The following is a 23,916-nucleotide window of genomic DNA, read 5'->3' on the forward strand; positions in this document are numbered from 1 at the left end:
AACTTAAGTAAAGCCAAACAAATGACTAGTCACAGAGGATGGGGCTAGAGCACTTGTCTTGTAAACACTAGTTGCTGAGTTAAATTCCCAGCACTACTGATTACCCATAATTGATTATGGCTCTGGTGGCTTGTTGGCACTGCCTAGCAGCACTACATCTAGGTTACAATACCAAATTATCACACTGGGCCATGAATCACAGTGTAACAGCAAGTGACAATCATATGTCACTTCAATTGAATCATTTTTTAGAAAGGCTTGGAGAGAAAAAGGGCTGGAGAGAGTTTAACCGGCTGGAGTACACGCTTTGCATATGGTAGGCTTGAGTTAATTGGTTAATTCCCTAGCACTGTATAGTTCCAGAGCACTGTTAGATGTACTCTAAAAACAAACCAGAAGAGCCCCACCAAAAGTAATCAAAATGGAGCTCTTGGCAATTTTAGCGTTGAGATTACTGATTTATGATAGTGTGAAATTAGTAATGTTTGGATATGATTGATTGTATCTTAATGTTTTCAAAGATACAAAATGAGATATAAATTTATGCTTTTTTTTTTTCTTTTTGGTTTTTGGGTCACACCTGGCAGTGTTTAGGGGGTTACTCCTGGCTCTATGCTCAGAAATCACTCCTGGCAGGCTCAGGGGACCATATGGGATGCTGGAATTTGAACCACCAAACTTCTGCAAGCAAGGCAAACGCCTTACCTCCATGCTATCTCTCTGGCCCCCAAATTTATGATATTTGAGATATGCTCTAATATAATCTTGTCAGGGTGGGAAGTGGGTGTACAATAGAAACAGCAATTCTCATTCAGTGATTAATGGCATATTTATTGGCAGATTCTAACTATGTGAATTCAGTTTTATTATTGATTAATGTATTCTGCCTACCAGTTATCTTATTATTTTCATTATTTCTGGGGTGGGTTTTTTTCCATTGGCAGGAACTCATATTTGAGATCATCTTGTCTATAATTTCATCTATTAATTAAAGTGGGGTCCTGTGCTGGAGAGATAGCACAGTGATAGGCCATTTGCCTTGCACAGGCCGATCCAGCACAGGACAGACCTTGATCCCCTGCATCTCATAGGGTCCCCTGAGCTTTCCTGGAGAGATTTTTGAGCACACAGCCAGGAGTAACCCCTGAGCACTGTGGGTTTTGTCTGTAAACAAAATAAACAAAAGAGGGCCCGGAGAGATAGCACAGCAGTGTTTGCCTTGCAAGCAGCCAATCCAGGACCTAAGGTGGTTGGTTCGAATCTCGGTTTCCCATATGGTCCCCCGTGCCTGCCAGGAGCTATTTCTGAGCAGACAGCCAGGAGTAACCCCTGAGCAATGCCGGGTGTGGCCCAAAAACCAAAAACCAAAACAAAACAAAACAAAACAAATAAACAAAAGACCATTAAAGTGAGGTCCAGATTATGACCTGATAACAGTTCTGGATATGGTTTGTTTGAAGCAGTTAAAATAAATAAGTAAATACCTACTTTATTTGGAGGGTCTTGAAATCCTGTGTGCATTTTCTTCTATTGTAATTATCAGTATTCTCATGTTCTTTGTATATAGTTGTACTTTATACTTGATTCATCTTGTCAATGTTTGTGTTTCTTTCTTTAAAATTAAAAAACTATAGTACTTCAGTACCAAGAAAAGATGTCCACGAAATTACTAGTGATACTGCACCAAAACCTGATGCTATATTAAAACAAGGTAAGAATGATTTTGAAATAAACTGTCAATTTTAAATCTCTCCTTTTAAAATTCTTTACATCATTTTTTCTTTCTGTTTCTGTTTCTCTCTTCCTTTCTCCTTCTTTCCCTCCCTCCTTTTCTCCTCATGGGCGTGGAGGAGAGTAGTTGCATGCTATTCTCTCAAGCCCCCCTCTTATTTAAAAAGATTCCCTTCTCTCTTCCTTTGTCATTCTCTCTCCCTTTGTCAGTGATGTCAGGTGGATGCTACACCTACTACTGTTGAAACAGTTTAACTGTGGGTTAAACAGATGCACTAGGCTTTAGTACTCATAATTCTTTAGCTGTTGTGCTCTCTTAAGTTTGTAATTCAGGTTGCTTGCACCTTGGTCTCCGTATTTATCAAGTTTTGTACTTTAAGAACATGTGCTTACTTACCTAATACCACACTCTTCACTTGGGGCACAAAAAATTAATGACTGTGTTTATCAGGTTGTTGTAGTGTTCACACATATGCTTGCCAGAATGTCATAATTCCTGTATTTGTGGGTTGCTAGAAATTGAATCTTGGACAGTCCCAGGTCAACTCTGTGCAAGGCAAGCGCCCTACCCACTGTACTATTGCTCCTGCCCTAGTCTCATTGATCTTTAAGGTTGTGTTTCTGGGGGTTTCAGTTTATTAAAAAATTTTCAATTCCTTCACTAAAATTTTTTTGTTCGGGCCCGGGAGATAGCACAGCGGCGTTTGCCTTGCAAGCAGCTGATCCAGGACCAAAGGTGGTGTGTTCGAATCCCGGTGTCCCATATGATCCCCCGTGCCTGCCAGGAGCTATTTCTGAGCAGACAGCCAGGAGTAAACCCTGAGCACTGCCGGGTGTGGCCCCAAAACCAAAAATAAATAAATAAAATTAAAAAAAAATTTTTTTTTTTGTTCCTTCCTCCTGCCTGCTTTGAGCTATTTTTGTAGGACATTTTTTTAATTTAAGTTGTTCAGTCAAGTCATTTATGTGTGCTTATTCTTTCTTCCTTATGAATACTTGCAAAGCTATATGCTTTCCACTTAACAGTGTTTCTGCTGTGTTCTGCAGCTCTGGAAGCTTATGTCCTCATTAACATTTGTTTCCAAGAATCTTTTTTGGGGTCTAGGGGTTGAATTTTGGTTTCAAGTCTTTCTAAGTTTTAGTCTGGTTGATCTTTCAAGACTTAAGAGTGGTGTTGAGGGGCCGGAGAGATAGCATGGAGGTAAGGCGTTTGTCTTGCATGCAGATGGATAGTGGTTCAAATCCCGGCATCTCATAAGGTCCCCTGAGCGTGTCAGGAGTGATTTCTGAGCCTACACTCAGCCAGAAGCAGCCTGAGCACTGCTGGGGTGTGACCCAAAATAACAACAACAGCAACAAAAAAAGAGTGGTGTTGAAAACTACTATTATGTATATTATCTTCCTTGATTTTTATTAGCGGTTGTTTTAAGTATTTTGCTGTTCTCTTTTTGAGCTTGAAATCTGTCTTCTTATATTAATATGGCCCCCCCCTCCAGCCTATTATTTTTATTTTTGAGGGGGGATACACCCAATGGTGCTCAGGGGTTACTCCTGGCTTTGCTCAGAAATAATAGCATTAACACATATATGCCTGGCAGGTATTAAATACCTCAAAAATATTAGCGGTATGAATAATGAGTGCATTGGTGTCTTAAAGTTTTGTGTTTTTGGACAAGTTAGTTGTCAAGTTTCACTTCATATTGCTTTTGGTCTCTTTCTAGCCTTCGATCAGGCACTTGAATTTCACAAAAGTAAAACTATTCCCATTAACTGGAAGACTGAATTGAAAGAAGATAGTTCCAGCAGTGAAGCAGAAGAGGAGGAAGAGGAAGATGATGATGAAAAAGAAAAGGAGGATAATAGTGAAGAAGAGGTAAGTAGAAACAGGTGATGCCTTTTAAAGTAAAAATCACATTTAAATTGATTTTATTTGGCATATTCACTTAATTGTTTTATATGAGATATGTTTTCCTTAAAATTGCATTTATGATATCATAATCTTGTAGTTTGCTTATTTTAAAAATATGGTCTTGGGTCAGAGCAGTAGCATAGCAGGTAGGGTGTTTGCCTTGTACACGACCTGGGCTGAATCTCCAGTATACCATATGGTTCCCCAAGCCTGCCAGGAACAATTTCTGGGATTTTGTTTTGTTTTTGGGCCACACCCAGTGAAGCTCAGGGGTTACTCCTGGATATGCGTTAAGAAATCGCTCCTGGCTTGGGGACCATATGGGACACTGGGGATCGAGCCCAGGTTTATTCTGGGTCAGCCACATGCAAGGCAAAGGCCCTACCACTGTGCTGTTGCTCTGGCCCTTGCCAGGAGCAATTTCTGAGTGTAGAGTTGGAAGTAGAACCTGCACGCTGCTGTGTGTGTCCCTCCGTCAAATTAAAATATAATCTGGGGACAGATAGATATTACTTGGCTTGTAGGTGGCTTTCCTGGATTTGGTCCCAAGCACCACATTTAGCTTCCTGAATGCAAAGCCAGGAGCAATCCCTGATTACAATCAGACTTGGAGCTCAGGAGTGATCAGTGGTGCATGGGATTTGAACTGTAGTCAACTATAGGCAAGGCCCAGTCAATGCTTTGTGTCCTGTACTGGTTCAGATAGAGATATTTTTTGTTTTGTTTTTAGCAGGGGGAGGAGGAGCATAAAAAACAATTTTCAGGCTTATTCCTGGGGGAGGTGGGGTTCCTTTTGGGACCATATGGAAGGCTGGGGAGTGAAACCAGGTCCGTTGTGTGCAAGACAAGTTCTATACTTTGTTTGTTTTGGACCACACCCGGTGACACGCAGGGGCTACTCCCAGCTGTGCACTCAGAAATTGCTCCTGGCTTGGGGGACCATATGGGACCGCCGGGGGATCAAATACAGGTCTGTCCTGGATCAGCCGCATTCAAGGCAAAAACCCTACCACTGAGCTATTACTCCTATCCCCCATTCCCAAGGGGGATGCTTTATAGAACTGAACCATTTGCTTTGCAGTTGGGATGCCTGGAATCACCTGGGCACTTGCAGGATAACCTCCTCTAAACCATTCCAGGAGTAACCCTTAAGAATCCCTTGGTAGGGGCGGGCGGTGGCGCTGGAGGTAAGGTGCCTGCCTTGCCTGCGCTAGCCTAGGACGGACCGTGGTTCGATCCCCCGGCGTCCCATATGGTCCCCCAAGAAGCCAGGAGCAACTTCTGAGCGCATAGCCAGGAGTAACCCCTGAGCGTCACAGGGTGTGGCCCAAAAACCAAAAAAAAAAAAAAAAAGAATCCCTTGGTGTGTTTCTAAAGTAAAAGCTAATACAGTCTTGGAAATTAAAAACATTAAGTTCACTTCTTCTATTAAGATTTTTTTTGTTTTTGTTTTTGGGCCACACCCGGCATTGCTCAGGGATTACTCCTGGCTGTCTGCTCAGAAATAGCTCCTGGCAGGCATGGGGGGACCATACAGGACACCGGGATTCGAACCAGCCACCTTTGGTCCTGGATCGGCTGCTTGCAAGGCAAACGCCGCTGTGCTATCTCTCCGGGCTCCTATTACGACTTTTTATGTTCTTATTCTTGACATGCTTTTGTTCTATTATCTGATTTAAAAGTACCTGCTCAGAATAAAAAAGATAGATAACTCTGGAGGATAGATGGCATATTGCGTTTGGGACCCAAAACTATATGGTATCTCTAGTACAATTTAGGAAGAGGGGAATGACTCCCTCTACCCAATTCACTGATCTGAGAGTAACCTCCATGTACCCACAGGATTGTCTGCACAGCAAAACTAGAAACAAAAATACCTGCCTTATAGCAAAATTTTGCTTTCACATGATATCTACCATCTATCTTCTAGCTAAGGGCTGCTTCATACAAATGCTTACATTTGCATATTTTATTAAAATACTGAAATATATATCTTTTCTAGTATCAAAGGAATAATTATGACATAAGTAAAGATGAATGTTTTTAGTGCTGATTCAATTTTATGGTACACATGAGTAGATCTAATTATATCATTAAGAAGACATATAAATTTTTTTCTGGAGGGGATATATCCAGTGATGCTCGGGCTTTATTCCTGGCTCTGCACTCAGGGATTACTCCTGATGGTGCTCAGGGGGTCCATATGGGTAGCCAATGATGGAACTCGGTCATGTGCAAGGCAAGTGCCCTATTCTCTGTAGCATCTGTCTGGTCCCACCTGTGAATTTTTATGGGTTAATAGTTGAATTTTGGGGAATGGAGAGAATACAGTGGGCAGGATGCTTGCTTTGCATGCAGCTGCACTAGCTTTTTGACTGTTGGTTCATTCTGTTTTCTCCCATTTACCCGTGTACATTTCTGTTTAGTTTTCAAAACCAGGCTTATTTCTCACCTATAGAAAAAATAAATGGTTCCATACTCCCTCGCCTCAGGAAAATTAGTCATTCTATCTCCTAATCTAAATTACTAATGTTTCATATTTTTGTTGTATGTTATAGACACATATTCATTGTGTATAAGCTTAAGCTCCTTGCATTTCTAGTGTGTTTGTTACAGTGTGTGATGTGTGTAGTAGATGGTCATTACTGTTTTAGTTAGCCACACTTTTGTTACTTAAATTTGTTTAACAAATGTTTTTGTGGAACCAGATTTGATTTCCATCTTAAACATTTTCTTAAATATATGCTACATTTTTGTATCGGATATTTTTTTAGTTTATTGAAATAAAAAATGGAAACATAATGTCTTTTAGGATAATATCTGGGAAATAGATTTTCTTAGACCATATCTAACTCCAAAAACCACCAATGTGGACTGTTAAACAAAAAATAGATATGTTGCATCAGCAATTTAATCGTTTTCATTTCTTTCTTTTCCAAATTGCATATATAATAGTTTATCAACATGAAATTTTGATTTTTGTTTTTAACTTAGCCTTCTTTCCTCCAATGGCTTTTGAAATAAAGGGCCAGGGTTCAGGAGATAGCTCAGGTAGTAAAGCACAGGACCATATATCTTGAGACCTTAATTTTGATTCCTAGTACAGCATACCCTGCTACACTCTGTTGATTATGACCCCTGTAATATATGGTTATAAAAAATAAAATATAGGGACAAATCTCACTCAAGAGTATTAGACATGTAAGTTTTAAAGTGAAAAGATACATTTTAAATCACTAGTTACTCCTAATCATGTCCTATAATGGCATGCTTTGTAAGTTTATTTTTCCTAATTTTTTTTTCTGATTCAGCACCTAGCATACAATAGCCTTATATTTATAGGCGCTCATTAAATGCTTGTTGAATGGATGATAGTTCCTTAATCTCACCACTACCCTGCTCCTTGCAGGTTGCTTCAGGACCAGCTCCCTACTGCCACAGCCCTTGGCCACAGCAGCAAGAAGCTAGTCCCTCCCTTGTAATTGATAATACGGGGAACTATTTTATTACTTGAAGATTTCCATAAGTCTGAATCTTCAGGTATTGTAGATCAAGTTTGTTCCCCACTTCATTGTTTTTTTATAAGCTTGATATACAATAGAGTGGGGCTGAATATAATGAAGGATGCTTGTAGTTATAGCTAATGGGACCTAAATTTGTATAATTCATGGAGGAGCAATAATAGTCCATTTTGAGACCCAGTCTGATACATGAGATTAGCTTTTCTTGATCCTTTGACCCTGAATTAAATATAGATATCTTATATGATAAAACAAAATTCAGAGACTATCTTGGTATTCTCATTTGTTATATGAAAATTTATATATGAGGAATTTTCATTATTGAAATACACTTTAGGAAACACTGTGAAATAGTATGCTACTTCATATATATAATGAAGGTTTGAAACATCTTAGTATTAAGAAATATTTGTTAAAAAGCCTCTAGAATATTTAGTGTATACATCTTCATTGTTGGTAGAAATTTTTGTTGTATTATTTAAATGCTTACTGGTGAAAATAATACTTTTCTTTGACTAAAATTAGGAAGAAATAGAACCATTTCCAGAAGAAAGAGAGAGCTTTCTTCAGCAGTTATACAAATTTATGGAAGATAGAGGTGAGTATTTTATTTTCCTTTATTCATCTTTAAAATAAAAAGTAAATTGAAAATATTTAACAAACAGATTCTGGGGGCTGGAATGATAATCCAGTGGGTAGGGTGCTTGCCTTGCATGCATTGAATTTACCCAGGTTCAGTCCTCAACATCCCTTATGGCCACTAAGTACACGAGGAGTAATTCTTGAGCACAAAGCGATGAATAACCTCTGAGCACAGCCAGTAATAGTACGATCAAATAAAAGAAATGAAAACAAAACAGGTATTCTGTTATTTAAACTCATGTTACTGGTATTCCTGACTTTTTAAAAAAAATAAATACATGAATAGAAACATGATTGATATGTAATCTATGTAATATATAATAGTTTAGTTATATAGTCTGATTAAGCATTTGTATAATGCTGTTATTTTCACAGCTAGTATCATCAATATTTAGCATCATATTTGTTGTATACTAGGTGGAATGATGAATTTGACAGTGTTTTCTATTCTGCCTATTTCCCTTATCATTCCATAAGACACTAAGTGGAACCCTATTACTGGGACCAGAGCAGTAGCACAGCAGGTAGGGTGTTTGCCCACGATTGACCTGCATTTGATCCCTGGCATCTCATATTACCACTCAAGACCACCAGGAGTAATAATTTCTGAGTTCAGAATATCCTCTGAGCATCGCCAAGTGTGGACCCCCTCCAAAAGAGAACCCTATTACTTAGGGGACAGTAGCAGAGTGATAATTATGATACCATTTTATTGGTACTTACATAGATGTTGCTAGTTAAAGCTTTCACCAGAATTACTTTATACAATTATAAGATGTATTATCTATTATATTTAGGTGTGTTTAATAGATTGTGAGAGAATTGCATACATATATACAACAGATTTATGAAATGACCAGAAACTTATGATACAATCATAGTACTGTAGGTTAATTGAGAATTAAGTCATCTATAGTAAGGCAGAAGTAGAGAAGTCAGACTATTAAGATGAACTTTGAAGGCCGGAGAGATAGCATGGAGGTAATATGTTTGTCTTGCATGCAGAAGGCTGGTGGTTTGAATCCCTGCATCCCACATGGTCCCCTGAGCCTGCCAGGAGCGATATCTAAGTGTAGAGCCAGGAGTAATCCCTGAGCGTTGCTGGGTGTGACCCAACCCCCCAAAAAAAAGATGAACTTTGATTTCTCTGGGAGAAAGAGTAATTGCTAACCTGTAGTTACTATTACCCTATGACTCTTGTTACTTTTGCTTTTAATCTTTTAGTTTCTCTTTTCCTGGTAAGTTGCTAGAAAGAGTGTAGAAGGATGTGAAAAAAATTGTAGTAAGAAGAAGGTAAAGTAAATGAATGCTATTTAGAAAGTATCATTATAGTCTAGGGATTAATTTTTCTTAAACCTTTGTTTTACTGACAAAATAGATGCTATTTTTTTTTTTTTAGATTTTCATATAATACATATTTATAGGGTTTTATTTTTTTCACTTTTTAACTTACTATTAGAAAAGTGTGATGAGGGGCCCGGAGAGATAGCACAGCAGTGTTTGCCTTGCAAGCAGCCGATCCAGGACCAAAGGTGGTTGGTTCGAATCCCGGTGTCTCATATGGTCCCCCGTGCCTGCCAAGAGCTATTTCTGAGCAGACAGCCAGGAGTAACCACTGAGCACTGCCGGGCGTGACCCAAAAACCAAAAACCAAAAACCAAAAAAAAAAAAAAGAAGAAGAAAAGTGCGATGATCACACCCATCATGTAGTTTTTGGAATGTGTTATATTGGCTGTTATTTCTCTTTTTATTTTCTCTATCCTTTTCTAAGTATTTGGTAATTTGATTAGTGACTCTGCTCTATGTTTTACATATTAAGTTGAAACTGGAGTTAGAAACAGTACAGAGGGTAAAGTATTTGCCTTGCACGTGGTTTACCTAATTTCAGTCCCCAGCATTCCAGATATATAATCAGTTCCTAAGCCCTGACAGGAGAGATTCCTGAGTGCTGAGCCACGAATAAGCCCTGATTACACTCGGGTAATATGATCAACTCTTTCCACTCTCCTGAATAAATGAAATTAAACTGTAGCTTTACTCTAAAATTAATGTATAGCATTGCATCATAAAAACTCTCTAGATTGCTATTTTTTTTAATATTAATCAAAAATAATCTTCAGGTTGCTAATGTAGATAAAGAATCTAATTTGCTGTGTGTAGCTTGGAGATTCAATCTCTCAAGCGTGTCATGAAGCACTTGACCCTCAATCAGTTTAACAATTATTTCATTGTAGCAAATCTAGTTTCCTTAATTATTTTATTTTTCATTTTCTGGGCAGGGGTGCTGAACCACTCCCGGTGGTGCTCTGCGCTCAGAAATTTTTCCTATCAGGCTTGGGGGGCCATATGGGATGCCAGGGATTGAACCCAGATCCATCCCGGGTTGGCAGCATGCAAGGCAAAATGTCCTACTATCATTGTGCTATTGCTCCGAATTTCTAACGTGTGTTTTTAGTTTGAATTTTACTTTATTTAGTAGTTTATCTGGAAAATGAAATAAAGTTTCAGATTTAAGGCTGTTTTGTTTTTGTTTTGGGCCACACCCAGTGTCGCTCAAGGGTTACTCCTGGCTCTGCGCTCAGTGGTAGGTGTTTGCCTTTAATGCAGCCAATCCAGGAGGGACAGTGGTTTGAATCCCGGCATCCCATATGGCCCCCGTGACTACCAAGAGCGATTTCTGAGCACAGAGCTAGGAGTAAACCCCTGAGTACTGCCAGGTATGACCCAAAGGAAAAAAAATCAAGAAAAGGGCTGTGTTGTGTTTGTAAACATTTTATGGGATTATTATGTACTGACCCTACCCTGATTGGTGATTGTGCCCTACCCTAGGGTTGACCTGGCATTCTGCTCCCACCCTAGGGTGGTACCTGATTCTGCTTCCACCATTGGGTGGTATCTGATCCCACCATTGGGTGGTACCTGATTCTGGGGGATAAAAACAAGGGTCTGTGGAAGGCGAGGGGCTTTTTGGCTGGAACTGATGCTGAGGCTTTGGACTTCAGTCTTGTCCACCGAATAAAACTAGTATTTCCACATGCCTGACTGTCTGCGAGCTGTTTACCTGCCGTTTCACCTCAGAACCGTGGGCTGGACAGGGTGGCAGACGCATGCTCTGAGCTGGAGGGGAAAGACCTCAGCTCCATCCCTCCATCAGTCAACCTCTTCAGGGGCTGACTTGCAACAGGGCTGGAGAGATAGCACAGTGGTAGGGCGCATTTGCCTTGCACACAGCCAACCCATGCTGGACAGTGGTTCTAATCGTGTCATCCCATATGGTCCCCGTGCCTGCCAGGAGTGATTTCTGAATGCTTCCGGGTATGACACAAAAACAAAAATAAAATGTTTTACATAAGAAAATAATTAATGAAACAGGCCTTATTTGGTTTTTTTGGGGATGGGGGCACACAGCAGTGCTCAAGGTTTACTCCTGACTGCTTAAGTATTATTTCTGGGGGCTAAGAGATAGCACAGTGGTAAGGCGCTTGCCTTGCACACAATCAACACGGGTGACCAACACAGGACAGACGGTGGTTCGAATCCCGGCATCCCATATGGTCCCCCCTGCCTGCCAGGGGTGATTTCTGACCACAAAGCCATGAGGAACCCCTGAGTTCTGCTGGGTGTGACCCAAAACAACAACAAAAAAAGAATTACTCCTGACAGGACTCAAGCTACCATATCTGATGCTAGGGTTGACCTAAGGTTAAACCTAGGGTTAAACCCAGGTTGACTAAGTGCAAAATAGAAACATCCCATTTTATTTTATTTTATTTATTTTTATTTTTTTTATTTTTTTTTGGGCCACACCTGGTGACGTTCAGGGGTTACTCTGGCTATGTGCTCAGAAATCGCTCCTGCTTGGGGGGACCATATGGGACGCCGGGGGATCTAATTGAGGTCCATCCTAGGCTAGCGCCAGCAAGGCAGATGCTTAACCGCTCCGCGCCACCGCTCCACCCTGCAAACATCCCATTTGGAAACAAAATAAAAACCAAGATTGTTTATGATTGGGGCCAGAGAAGTAGTATAGCTACTACTATAGTGTGACTTAGATAAAGTTGACCCTGGTTTGATTCCTGGTACCATATGTGATTCCCCAAAGCACTGCCAGAAGTTATTCCTGAGCACAGTCAAGAATAGCTTCTGGGGTCCCGGAGAGATAGCACAGCGGCATTTGCCTTGCAAGCAGCCGATCCAGGACCAAAGGTGGTTGGTTCGAATCCCGGTGTCCCATATGGTCCCCCGTGACTGCCAGGAGCTATTTCTGAGCAGACAGCCAGGAGTAACCCCTGAGCACCCCTGAGAAGAATAGCTTCTGAGAGGCTGGAGCAATAGCAGTAATAGTGGTAGGGCATTTGCCTTTCACGCAGCTGACCTGGAACAGACACAGGTTCCATCCCTGGCATCCTATATAGACCCCCTGAGCCTGCCAGGAACGATTCTGAGCACAGAGCAGGAGTAACCACTGAACACTACTGGGTGTGGCCCAAAAACCAAAACCAAAACCAAAACCAAAAAAAAAAAAAAAAAAAAAGAATAGCTTCTGAGCTCTGAAAGGTCTGGCCCAAGATCTCTCCTTTCTCTTCCAAGATTGTTTTTTTCTTGGTGGGGTGGGGGGGGCGGTGAGCTTTTTCTTTGTCAATTTTTTTAGATCTCATACATGGATATCTTGTATTATATATTTATTTGATGGTATTGAAATCTTTTTTACCTTTAAAATTAAAATAATGTTGCCAGGTTCTAATATGTTTTGTTTTTAAAAGGTACACCTATCAACAAACGACCTGTACTTGGATATCGAAATTTGAATCTCTTTAAGTTATTCAGGCTTGTACATAAACTTGGAGGATTTGATAATGTAAGTATTATAATTGAGAAGTGAAATTTTTTAATTTAATTTTTTACTTTTAATCATGTGAACATTGATGCAAAGTTACAGAGAAGTGAAATATTTTTATGTAACATTTTCTTTTCTTTTTCTTTTTTTTTTTTTTGGTTTTTCGGGCCACACCCGTTTGATGCTCAGGGGTTACTCCTGGCTAAGTGCTCAGAAATTGCCCCTGGCTTGGGGGGACCATATGGGACGCGACGCCGGGGGATCAAACCGCAGTCGCGATCTTTCCTTGGCTAGCGCTTGCAAGGCAGACACCTTACCTCTAGCGCCACCTCGTCGGCCCCAACATTTTATTTTCTAAAAATTATCTAAGGTGAGGCTGGCGAGGTGGTGCTAGAGGTAAAGTGTCTGCCTTGCAAGCGCTAGCCAAGGAAAGATCCCGACCGCGGTTTGATCCCCCGGCGTCCCATATGGTCCCCCCAAGCCAGGGGCAATTTCTGAGCACTTAGCCAGGAGTAACCCCTGATTATCAAACGGGTGTGGCCCGAAAAACCAAAAAAGAAAATAAACAAAAAATTATCTCAGGCGACTTTGAAATGAACAGAAAAGAAAAAAAAATTGAAACAATCCCTCTATAATATCCCCAATAGTTACTGTGCCTATTCAGGGGGAAAAAATAAGAGCACAAAATAATCATTTTATCCACATATATATTTATTTATCGATTGATTTTTTTTTTTACTTTATTTTGGTATAGATACTGAAGTTGATGTCTCCAATTTTATTTCATTTTATTTTAATTTCTCTTTCTCTTTCTTTTTGCACTCTGCCATGGTTTGATTTCAGGACCGAGACTATTGTGTGGTGTTTGTCTTTATTGCTGTAGTGCTCACTGGATATTTAATTTGGTATTTCTTTCTGTATTGTTGTGGTGTTTCAATTACCTTTTTCATGTCCTCTCTCAAACTGAGGTTGAAAGCCTCAGGACTCCACCCATTTTCAGCTTATTTAATCTTTTATTTATTTATTTATTTACCCCATTTTGTTGCTTTTCTTTCCTTCAAACAAAACCACATAACTCGAATTATCTAGCTCCACCTCTAAAATAGAGGGAGAAACAAGGGAGGGTACCAGGACCAAACAGATATATGATCACTAATAGTAAGCTAGACAAAGAGGGGACCACCTACTCTAGTAGCCCGGGGGGTGATGGTGGGAGATAAGGGTTGCAGGAAGGGAATGGGGATGGAGGGGAGGACAAATTTGGTGATGGGTATTCTCCTGATTCAATGTTATTATGTACCTAAAATACTACTGTGAAAGATATGTAAGCCAATATGATCAAAATAAAAATTAAAAAGACTGAAACAAGCAGCTTCTTCAGATCCAAGTTAAAACTTTTATTTTTTTATTTTTCTGTATCATTCCAGTTTTAGTAGATGTGCTGCCAAAGCAAGCACTACTTATTTATTTTTGAGTTTTGAATCACAGCCAACTATGCTCAGGTTACTCCTGGCTGTGCACTCAGGAATCACTCCTGGCGTGGTAGGCTGTATGGAATATTGGGGATTAAACCCGGTTCAGAAGGCAAGCACCTTTTCCACTATACCACCCAAGTTAAGATTTTTTTTTGGGCCACACCCGGTGACGCTCAGGGGTTACTCCTGGCTATGCGCTCAGAAGTCGCTCCTGGCTTGGGGGACCATATGGGACGCCGGGGGATCGAACCGTGGTCCGTCTCCTAGGCTAGCGCAGGTAAGGCAGGCACCTTACCTCGAGCGCCACCGCCCGGCCCCAAGTTAAGATTTTTTAAATGAGCTTTGTGTTTAGCTTAGTTTTTTAAACTTTCACATATTTCACATATAATTGAGTCACCCTATAACCATGTTGGTAGAAATTCTTTGTCTCTTGTTTGAGACTGAGTGCTCTAAATAATCATATATCCACACAGGAATACTTTTTTTTTTTTTTTTTTTTTGGTTTTTGGGTCACATCCTGCAGTGCTCAGGGGTCACTCCTGGCTCTGCTCAGAAATCTCTCCTGGCAGGATGGGGGGACCATATGACATGCCGGGATTCGAACCACTGTCCTCCTGCATCCAAGTCAAACATTTTACTTCCATGTTATCTCTCTGGCCTCAGGAATACTTTCATACATACACACATGTAGACCTTTATATGATCTGAAGGTATTAGGTTATTTTAGAGTTTTCTTTAAAAATGAATGTTCTGGTGCTCGCTTCAGCAGCATATATACTAAAATTGGAATGTTACAGAGAAGATTAGCATGGCCCCTGCGTAAGGATGACACGCAAATTTATGAAGCGTTCTATATTTAAAAAAAAAGAATGTTCTGTAGAATTAAGTGTTTATACTGGGTTCATGGATTTGTTTTTGGGATTTTTTTGGTGGGATTTTCTTCAGGGGGTTTTGTTTGGTTTGGTTTTGGTTTTGATTTTTGAGTCACACCCTGTGTTGCTCTGGTTACTCCTGGCCCTGCTCAGAAATCGCTCCTGGCAGGCTTGGGGGACCATATGGGATTCCGGGACTCAAACCACATCCATCCTGGATGGTGTGAGCAAGGCAAATGCCCTTCCACTGTGCTCTCTCTCTAGCCTCTTGTTTTTGTTTTGGGGCCTTACCAGTGGTGTTCAGGGCTTTCTGGTTGTATGCCCAGGAATTATTCCTGATGGTGCTGAGGGGACTATATATATGGGGTGCCAGGAATCGAACTCGGATTGACCACGTGCAAGGTTAACACCATAGTCACTGTATTATCACTTTGGCCCATGATTTTGATTTGCTTTTTGTGGGGAGAGGTGTGAGATTAGGTTTCTCAAGCAGTACCTCTGTGCTCTGGGACCATTCACAAGAATATTCATCTGGTGTTGCTCAGAACCAGCAGTAAAGGTGGCCATTAGGGACCATGCTGGCAGTACACAGGATCTTGCTATGCTGGAATCAAACCCAGGAGCTCCATATGCAAAAAGAACTACAGCTTTTTTTTTTTTTTTGGTCACACCCCACGGCTCTCAGGAGTCACTCGGTACTCAAAAATTGCTCCTGGCTTGGGGGACCTTATGGGGTGTCAGGATTCGAACCACTATCCATCCTGGGTTGGCTCTGTGCAAGCCAAAGTGCCCCACTATTGTGCTATCTCTCCGGCTCCAGAACTACAGCCTTTTTTTTTTTTTTTTAAAGCCACACCCAGCAGTGCTCAGGGGTTACTCCTGGCTCAGAAATCACTCCTGGCTTGGGACCATAAGGGATGCCGGGGATAGAACCTGTGTCTATCTTGGGTCAGCCGTGTGCAAGGCAAACACCCTACCACTGAGCTACCACTCTAGCCCCCACAGCTTTTTAAAATATATTTCTGCTCCTTATCTTAAAGTTTTATGAGAAACAATATGTTTTAAAATAATCATCTTTGTTTCGTCATAAGAAAATTATAAGTAACTCAGTATTTTCTGCATATCACAACAAGGTTTATTTAAGTCAGGAGTATTTCAACATTTGCTAACTTTTGAGTCTTGTTAGAGTACTAACTGTAAAATATGCCATAAACCAAATTTTTTATTCATGCTTTATTGAGATTAATATTTTTCACCCTAGAGACTGAGCCTGTAAATGTAAACTTTTATACGTATTTTATACTTGTCAAATTTTTATTATATTCCTATCTTTTAGTTTTAGAATTTTCATTTTTCTTTCGTTCATTAGATTGAAAGTGGAGCTGTTTGGAAACAAGTCTACCAAGATCTTGGAATTCCTGTCTTAAATTCAGCTGCAGGATACAATGTTAAATGTGCTTATAAAAAGTAAGTTAGCATATTAATAAAGTTGTGTTCAGTATTTTATTTAATAAGAAGCAGATTGGAATTTATCTGTAACTGAGGTTAATTATTTCCAAGAACAAAATTGGACATTTTTATTTGAGCAGTCATTTTATAATAAGCTTTTCTAGAGAACATTCCATTAATACTAGACCTGTGAGATATATTGAAGAAAATTCTCGTAGTCAAGTAAACTTAGAAAGTTCTGTGAAGAGATTAAGATGAGTTTTATTGGGCCTGGAGAGATAGCACAGTGGCATTTGCCTTGCAAGCAGCCGATCCAGGACCAAAGGTGGTTGGTTCGAATCCCGGTGTCCCGTATGGGCCCCTGTGCCTGCCAGGAGCTATTTCTGAACAGACAGCCAGGAGTAACCCCTGAGCACCGCCGGGTGTGGCCCAAAATCCAAAAAAAAAAAAAAAAAAAAAAAATGGATGAGTTTTATTTTTTTATTTATTTAGTTATTTCTCTAGGTTTTGGGAATAAACTCCAGTTCTGCTCAGTTTAGTCCTGTAAGCTCTTAAGTATCACTTCTGATGTCAAGAGTTTTAAAGTCGTGTAAACCTACGTTTGAATCCTTACTTTCTTAGTTATTAGCTGTTTATGTCCTTAGTACACTTATTCTCTGAAACTTCAGTTATAAATGTGGTAATTCTACTATCCTGAGAGGATTGCTCTAATGTTTAAGTAAGATTTTACATGTACTAAAAGACCCCAAATCCTAGCATATAAGAAGCACTCTGGGGCTTGAGCGATAGCACAGCAGGTAGGGCATTGGCCTTGCATGTGGCTGTCCTGGGTTTGATTCCTAGTATCCATATGGTCTCCCAAGCCCGCCAGGAGTAACCTCTGACTGCCACTAGGTGTGGACCAAAACCCCCTCACCTCCAAAATGCTCAATAAATAGGTGCTAATTTTAGTGCTTTTAATAGTTACTATTATTAAATTTTTTTCACCAAAGTATTTTTTGTTTGAAAATGCTTTTTTATGTGTTTTAAAAAATTGAAAAGAACCGAACTCTATGGTTAATTAAAACGTGAGCATGGTTTACTAATAACTTAAAAGAAATGAACACATATTTACAAACTATAACTGATACTATTTTGAATTGTTTTCCCAAATGTAATTTCTCTTCATGTTTCCAGATATTTATATGGTTTTGAAGAGTACTGTAGGTCGGCCAATATTGAATTTCAGATGGCATTACCAGAGAAAGTTGTTAACAAGCCATGTAAGGAGTGTGAAAATGTAAAAGAAATAAAAGTTAAGGAAGAAAATGAAGGAGAGGTCAAAGAAATAAAGAATGAAGAAGAAGAGAACACAGTACCAAAAGAGGAAAAGCCTAATGAGGATGATAATGAAAGAAAAGAAAATATTAAACCCTCTATGGTAAATTAGTTATTGGTCTTAGCTGCTTTGGTACATTTTCTACATCCTCTAATAATAAACACTTTAGAATTTTATAAGTTTATTTCTTTATTAAATGCATATTTACTATTTAAAATAGCTGTTAATCTACTATCCTAGTAATTTTAGGAATGGCAGGATTTTTACTTTGGTGGGGGGATGAAGGGGTCTCCCAAACTGTAAGCAGTCTTGGGGGCCCCACTCAGTGACTGGTCACCACTGGGCTGGCAAGTCAATGTAGATTTGTTGCTGTAAGGATCTTGGAATTCTGGGATTACCCTGGCCACACCACAGTATTCATGGACCTCTAGAGTCACATTTTATGCTTCCTAGAGGCTTCCTACAACACTCAGAACCATGTGGAGCTGAATATGAGTGCATACAAGATACTCATTCTCTTTGGCCAGTAGTTTGTAAAATAACTTAAAACTTTCTTAGTATTGATTAGTAACTCCTGCGGGTTAAGTTACGGATTTAGGTTGCCATTTTTACTTTTGTTAGTTTAGTTCCTCTGATCTTTTTCTAGGGAAGTAAAAAGAACTTAATCGAATCTATGCCTAAACAGTCTGATCAGGAAAAAGAAGTTAACATGAAAACTCCAGAAGAAAATGAAGATCTACAAGACAAAGATGATGAGACAAGTAGGATAGATGAATCCCTCAATATAAAGGTAGAAGCTGAAGAAGAAAAAGCAAAATCTGGGTAAGAAATATGTTCTTGGTCTAGATGCATTTTACTAAATTAATTCTTGTGCGTGCTTTTTTATGTTAATGTACACGTAAATCTAAATTTGATAAAGTGTAGAATACTGGAATGATTGGAATTTAAGAAAATAGCATTTTCTTCCTTCAGAGACCCTACTAAAATTAATTTGTAGCAGTGATCTTTATTTGATCCATTTTTCTTGCTCTCATCATAGAAATTTAAAATTTTGAGTTAGAGAAGAGAACTTCTTTGTTGATAACCAACCAGATAATATAATTTGGTTGCCTCTATTTTGTAAATGTTATGTTGGATACAGATTTTGAGAGTTTTATTTATTTCTTAACCAAATATAAGAATGGAAAAGTAATAATAATTGTTTTTTAAAGGCCAGAGTTGTTATGTTGTATTTTATGTGACAGTAGTATATATTTGTTTTGGTCAGTTTGGTATGATGGGTTTTATGTATTGCCATTAGACCACTCTGAATTCTATGGATTATTGATGTGTAAACCTAAACACTTTATTGTTAATGGTCCATATAAAATAAGTACAGTCAAATTTTATATTAGTGTTTTCTAAATTTTGGCCACAGCATGCAGGCAAGCAGTGAAGAGGAAAATAATCCTTACATAAATAGAGTAAAAGGTGTGTTTATTCCCTTTTGTTCACATCTGTGTACAATTGTGTATCCCAGGTACTTTTTACTGTTGAAAGGACTTTCAACTTTAGTAAATATTTGCATTTGCAAATTTTCTGTTCATTTAATATCGTAGTCTGAAAATTTTGACCACGGTGTATGATAAATCTGGAAGAAAAATCGGAATAAAATAGTAAAAGTGTTTGTTCATTATACCTGTTTATTTTTATGTGCATATGCTTGTATGTTAAAATATTCCTTGCTGCTACATTAGACTGTTTCAACTTAAACTTAGTTAAGATTCAGCTTTTTGTCTGAAAACTTGATTTTTAAATTTACAGATATTTCTGGAGCATCTGTTCCAGATGAAAGGCACTGTGATGAGTTTGTAATTTCTTTTTGCTAGTATTAAGCTTATAATACAGAATTTACCTTAGTAAATTATGTTGATTTATTCCTTTAATCAGCTATATGTGTTCTTAAATTTATTATATTTATAAATGTATCATAACCACACTTAAATTTTTTTTGGTGTTACTAGGTTAATTTGTAGGTGTTCTTTGGAAGTGTTATATGTTATATATACCCAAAATTAATCTCTGAATTTTATCAAATAAGTTCAGTTGAAAATTTTATAATTGTAAAGAAAAAATTTAGAAGGAAAATTTTATAATTACAAAGAATAATAAGTAGATGTTTTTAGTATCTAGACTTCCTCTAAGTAGCTAATAGAAAGAATATTTTTGTGTTTGTGTTCTTCTATATTTCAGTATAGGAGATAAAATAATTTATGTAGCATGTCTTGTTTCAGGTCCAGGACAAAACAATTAGATCAGCTTGTTTCATTGTTAAGAGTGTGGCATCAAGCTGAGAAAATTTGGCGTGTATTTGTTTCAAATGAAAAATCTTTACAAATACATTCATTTCCTAAAATGTAGTTCTCTGAAAGATAACACAATGATTATGTATTGTATGAACATTAGCATAATTTAGTTTTCTAAGAGAGTATAAAATGATTGTGTGTGTGTGTGTGTGTGTGTGTGCGCACATGTGTTTACGTGTGTGTGTTGGATATTAGCTTAATTCTTTTTCCCTCAGAGGTTATCTTTCTTGGCATTTGGTGTTCTGTCTGGTTTAGTTCATTGCCTCTATTTTATCTCCGCATATTTATGAAGAGAGTTGGAATATTTTCTTTGTCTAATAGCCAGTGATTTTGTTGTTTGCTTCTTGTTTTTTGTTTTGTTTGTTTTGGGGGTCAATCTTGGCTCTGCACTCAGGAATCACTCCTATCAATGTGCTAGGGACAATATAGAATGCAAAAAATTTAACCAGGTCAGCTGTGTGCAAGGCAAGCACCTTACCTGCTGTACTATCTCTCTGGCCTCTGTTATTTACTAATTTATACTTCATTATTTAAGTGAATTTTATGGTTTGTGCCTAAGCTTGATATTAAGTGCATTTTTTTTGTTTTTACTCATACAGAATATTAGCTTTTCATTCCTGATTAAATGTGTTTGCTCTGACTACTATTATACAGAATTATGCTTGATATCATTTCCATTTCCTGGTTGTGCTTTTAGTGCATTATATAATCTTAAGTTTAGAATTTATTTTCCTTTAAAAACTTTTTGATTATTACTCTTTATCTCATATATGATAATTCTGAGGCGTATTATAACTCTTTTGTTGTACCCATCAGAATATACTTCTCCTTTCTAATAAGTTTGTGATTTAGAAAAGTATACATTTTTAAAGGTCTGAACCTTTGTTTATATATAACATTTAAATTGTTTGTTCAGCATCCATAGCAACCTTTCTGATAGTTTCTTACCTATTTTGCATTTATTTCTTTGTTATGTATTTAGTTAAGTTTTCAATAAGTTCTTTTTTTTTTTTTTTCCTTTATTGGTTTCTTGGAACAAAATAAAAAGCACTGCAAACCCAGCAGTGTTTAGGGATATTCCAAGTTTTTTGTGTTCTTGGTGGTGCTTAGGGGTCCTGGGATCAAACCAGTGGTGGCCACATGAAGGCAAGCACCTTAGTTCCTGTTCTATATCTCTGGCCCCTAAAAGTTCATATTTTCTGAAAGTATCAGATTACAGCTGATTTCATGTCATTTTTAGTTTTTGAGAACATATTCCTTTGTAAATTATATACATTTAAATGGAATAATTGAGAATCTTTGTACACTTTGATATATTTCAGAGAAAATTGGTTCCATTGATATATTTGTGAATTCTCATACTTAATTCTACTAATTTATTAAACTCCCTTTCATTGCTTCCACTCATCTATTTAATAGTGAGAACGGGGAATGTTTAAAAAAGCACTATACTACACTTTGTATTACTGATTTTTTTTTGTTGCCTTATCATTGCATGATGGGAATGATAGGAAAAGTATGTTATTTCTAAAAAGATTGTATATAAAAATGTAAAATTGATATCAATAGAGGAAGACATTTTTGTTAACATCCTACTCGTTAACTTTAGCATTATATGTTAGCTATATATGTTAGAATTATATGTTAGTTGGTTCTGTTTTATATTCATTTGTCAGATGTATAATGATTCATTATTTTAGGGAGAAAACAATTGTAATAGTATAGACATACCGTAGAACAGATAAAAATTAAATAAACTTGAGAATTTTATGTTGAGGGTAATTTTTATAAGTGTAGTGCTTGGAATGATTGTAATTTATTATTTTCCCTAACTTGAATATAGATTTGTGACTAATATAAACTGAATAGAATGCTCTAATCTGGGACATGAGTTGTGAAGTTTAGAATTGTTGCAGTGTTGCTGCTAGAATGATTTGTTATTTTGTACTATTTGGAATTGTCTTACCTATTACTTTGAAACTTCAAATTTGAGGGGATTGGTAGTAGATAATTTTCAATAAATTTGTACAAAGATATAAAAATTAACTTGATTTGGCATGGTTGTTAGAATATTTTTATGTAAGATAAAGTAATTTCAGTTAGTATTATGGAAATTTTGGTTGAAGTAACTGTACAGTTAGACTAGTCATTGGATAGTAAAGTGTTTTGTTTTAAGCCTTAGACTGAAAACATTTGAATGACAATAATTTATAGTCAGAATGGCTTTTAAGTTGTAATGATTTTGTTTGCGTCAACTGAGATGTAAAACATTTCTATAATAAAATATGAGAAAATGATTAGCCGACCGTACTAGTTTCTTGCTATTCAGCATGATGTCTGTTCTTCTGGCTGTTGGAAAATTTCCTTTAACGCACTTACTTTTTTCAGTCTTCATTTCTGTAACCTTGGTCGTCTCATACAGTTTTAGCTTTTAATACTAAATTGAAACTCAGAATTTCTTACACATGGAACCTGCTGTTCCTGGAACAATCACAGCCACGATTTTTATCAATATATGTGGTTTGGAACTGAAAAACTTATGAAGTGTCTTTTATTAACTGCGATTTTTTAAACCTTTCAAGAGATGAAACGAATAAAGAGGAAGATGAAGATGATGAAGAAGCAGAAGAAGAGGAGGAGGAGGAAGAGGAGGATGAAGATGATGACAACAATGAGGAAGAGGAGTTTGAATGCTATCCGCCAGGCATGAAAGTCCAAGTGCGGTATGGACGAGGGAAAAATCAAAAAATGTATGAAGCTAGTATTAAAGATTCTGATGTCGAAGGTGGAGAGGTCCTTTACTTGGTGCATTACTGCGGATGGAATGTGAGGTAACTTGAGTTTTAGCTAGTGATTACTACCTGAACACACTTACAAAATAATTTCTATATTGAAATTAATTAACAGACGTGTTAGTGTTCTAATTGAGTCATAGTACCATATTAAAAATATGTAGTTTTTAGCATGTAAATGCTTCACTTAGTGACTTCCTAACTGTTTTAAATACTTAGAGATCTCCTTAGTTTCCAGAAAACTTAAGTTCTAGTGATTTAATTTTATGTATCACGTGTAGATTTATAGAGGCAATATTATTGGTTAAATGGTAGAAAAAATTATAAGTAAGGTAAAAATATTTGCGCTTCTTGGTATCTATAAGCCTATTATTGGGCTTCTTAGTCTCTTCAACTATTTTGTGACATTACTTCTTCTTTGTAATCTTCTTAAGTCATCTTAAGTGTTTCTTCAGTAGGCAGCAGTTTTTAAGTTGTGTTTTCTCAAGAATTTTCAAGATGAGACATCTTCTCATCAACAGTCCTTGCATTATAGTCTTGTTCATAAGTCTCGGGTGGTTGTATGTTCAAGGCAGTATGTTTGAAAACAAGCAAGTCAGTTTGACTAAAATAGTTTACTTTGTGACTGGCACAAACTTGAGAACTGAAAGGCAAAGCCAAAGTTTGTTTTTATGTTTGTTCAATGAGTTAAGATTTGGGTTTTTAAAATATATTTCAATTGTATATGGTTTTTTTTTCCTAAAGAAATTTTATATTTAAATTTTGTCTGAACTGGCAGATAACTTTTAAAACAGTAAAAATTTCATTTTGGAATATTTGATACTATATTTGAATAGACATCAGTCTATATATTGTAGCCTCTGATTACAGTTGAAGGTCTTGAAAAGTTTTCTATAGAAGTTAGAAGTTCTAAGTGGTTGTTTCATAGCATGCCTAATGTGTGCCTAGTATCTTTTAAGGAAGACTACATTTCTTATTCTTTGTATTCTGAGATTTGAAATGATATTAAAAAACATCTAAAATTC

The 23,916-nt window shown here is 37.6% G+C and overlaps 1 protein-coding gene and 1 non-coding gene across 2 annotated transcripts in view; both read left to right on the top strand.

Annotated features, from left to right (window-relative positions):
* ARID4B (AT-rich interaction domain 4B) overlaps positions 1-23,916 on the top strand; it is a 133,625-nt gene that overhangs the window by 62,003 nt on the left and 47,706 nt on the right. Inside the window, exons 9-16 of the mRNA XM_049788918.1 lie at positions 1,635-1,711; positions 3,453-3,604; positions 7,687-7,759; positions 12,567-12,661; positions 16,357-16,454; positions 17,613-17,856; positions 18,401-18,576; positions 22,682-22,930. Of these exons, the coding sequence (XP_049644875.1) occupies positions 1,635-1,711; positions 3,453-3,604; positions 7,687-7,759; positions 12,567-12,661; positions 16,357-16,454; positions 17,613-17,856; positions 18,401-18,576; positions 22,682-22,930 (1,164 nt within the window). The remainder of the gene's footprint in view (positions 1-1,634; positions 1,712-3,452; positions 3,605-7,686; positions 7,760-12,566; positions 12,662-16,356; positions 16,455-17,612; positions 17,857-18,400; positions 18,577-22,681; positions 22,931-23,916) is intronic.
* LOC126031653 (U6 spliceosomal RNA) lies at positions 14,869-14,975 on the top strand. Its single transcript, XR_007503486.1, has one exon. It is a non-coding gene; the product is annotated as a U6 spliceosomal RNA (small nuclear RNA).

This window comes from Suncus etruscus, chromosome 15 (genome assembly GCF_024139225.1).
Source record: "Suncus etruscus isolate mSunEtr1 chromosome 15, mSunEtr1.pri.cur, whole genome shotgun sequence".
In the NCBI taxonomy this organism is placed as follows: domain Eukaryota; kingdom Metazoa; phylum Chordata; class Mammalia; order Eulipotyphla; family Soricidae; genus Suncus; species Suncus etruscus.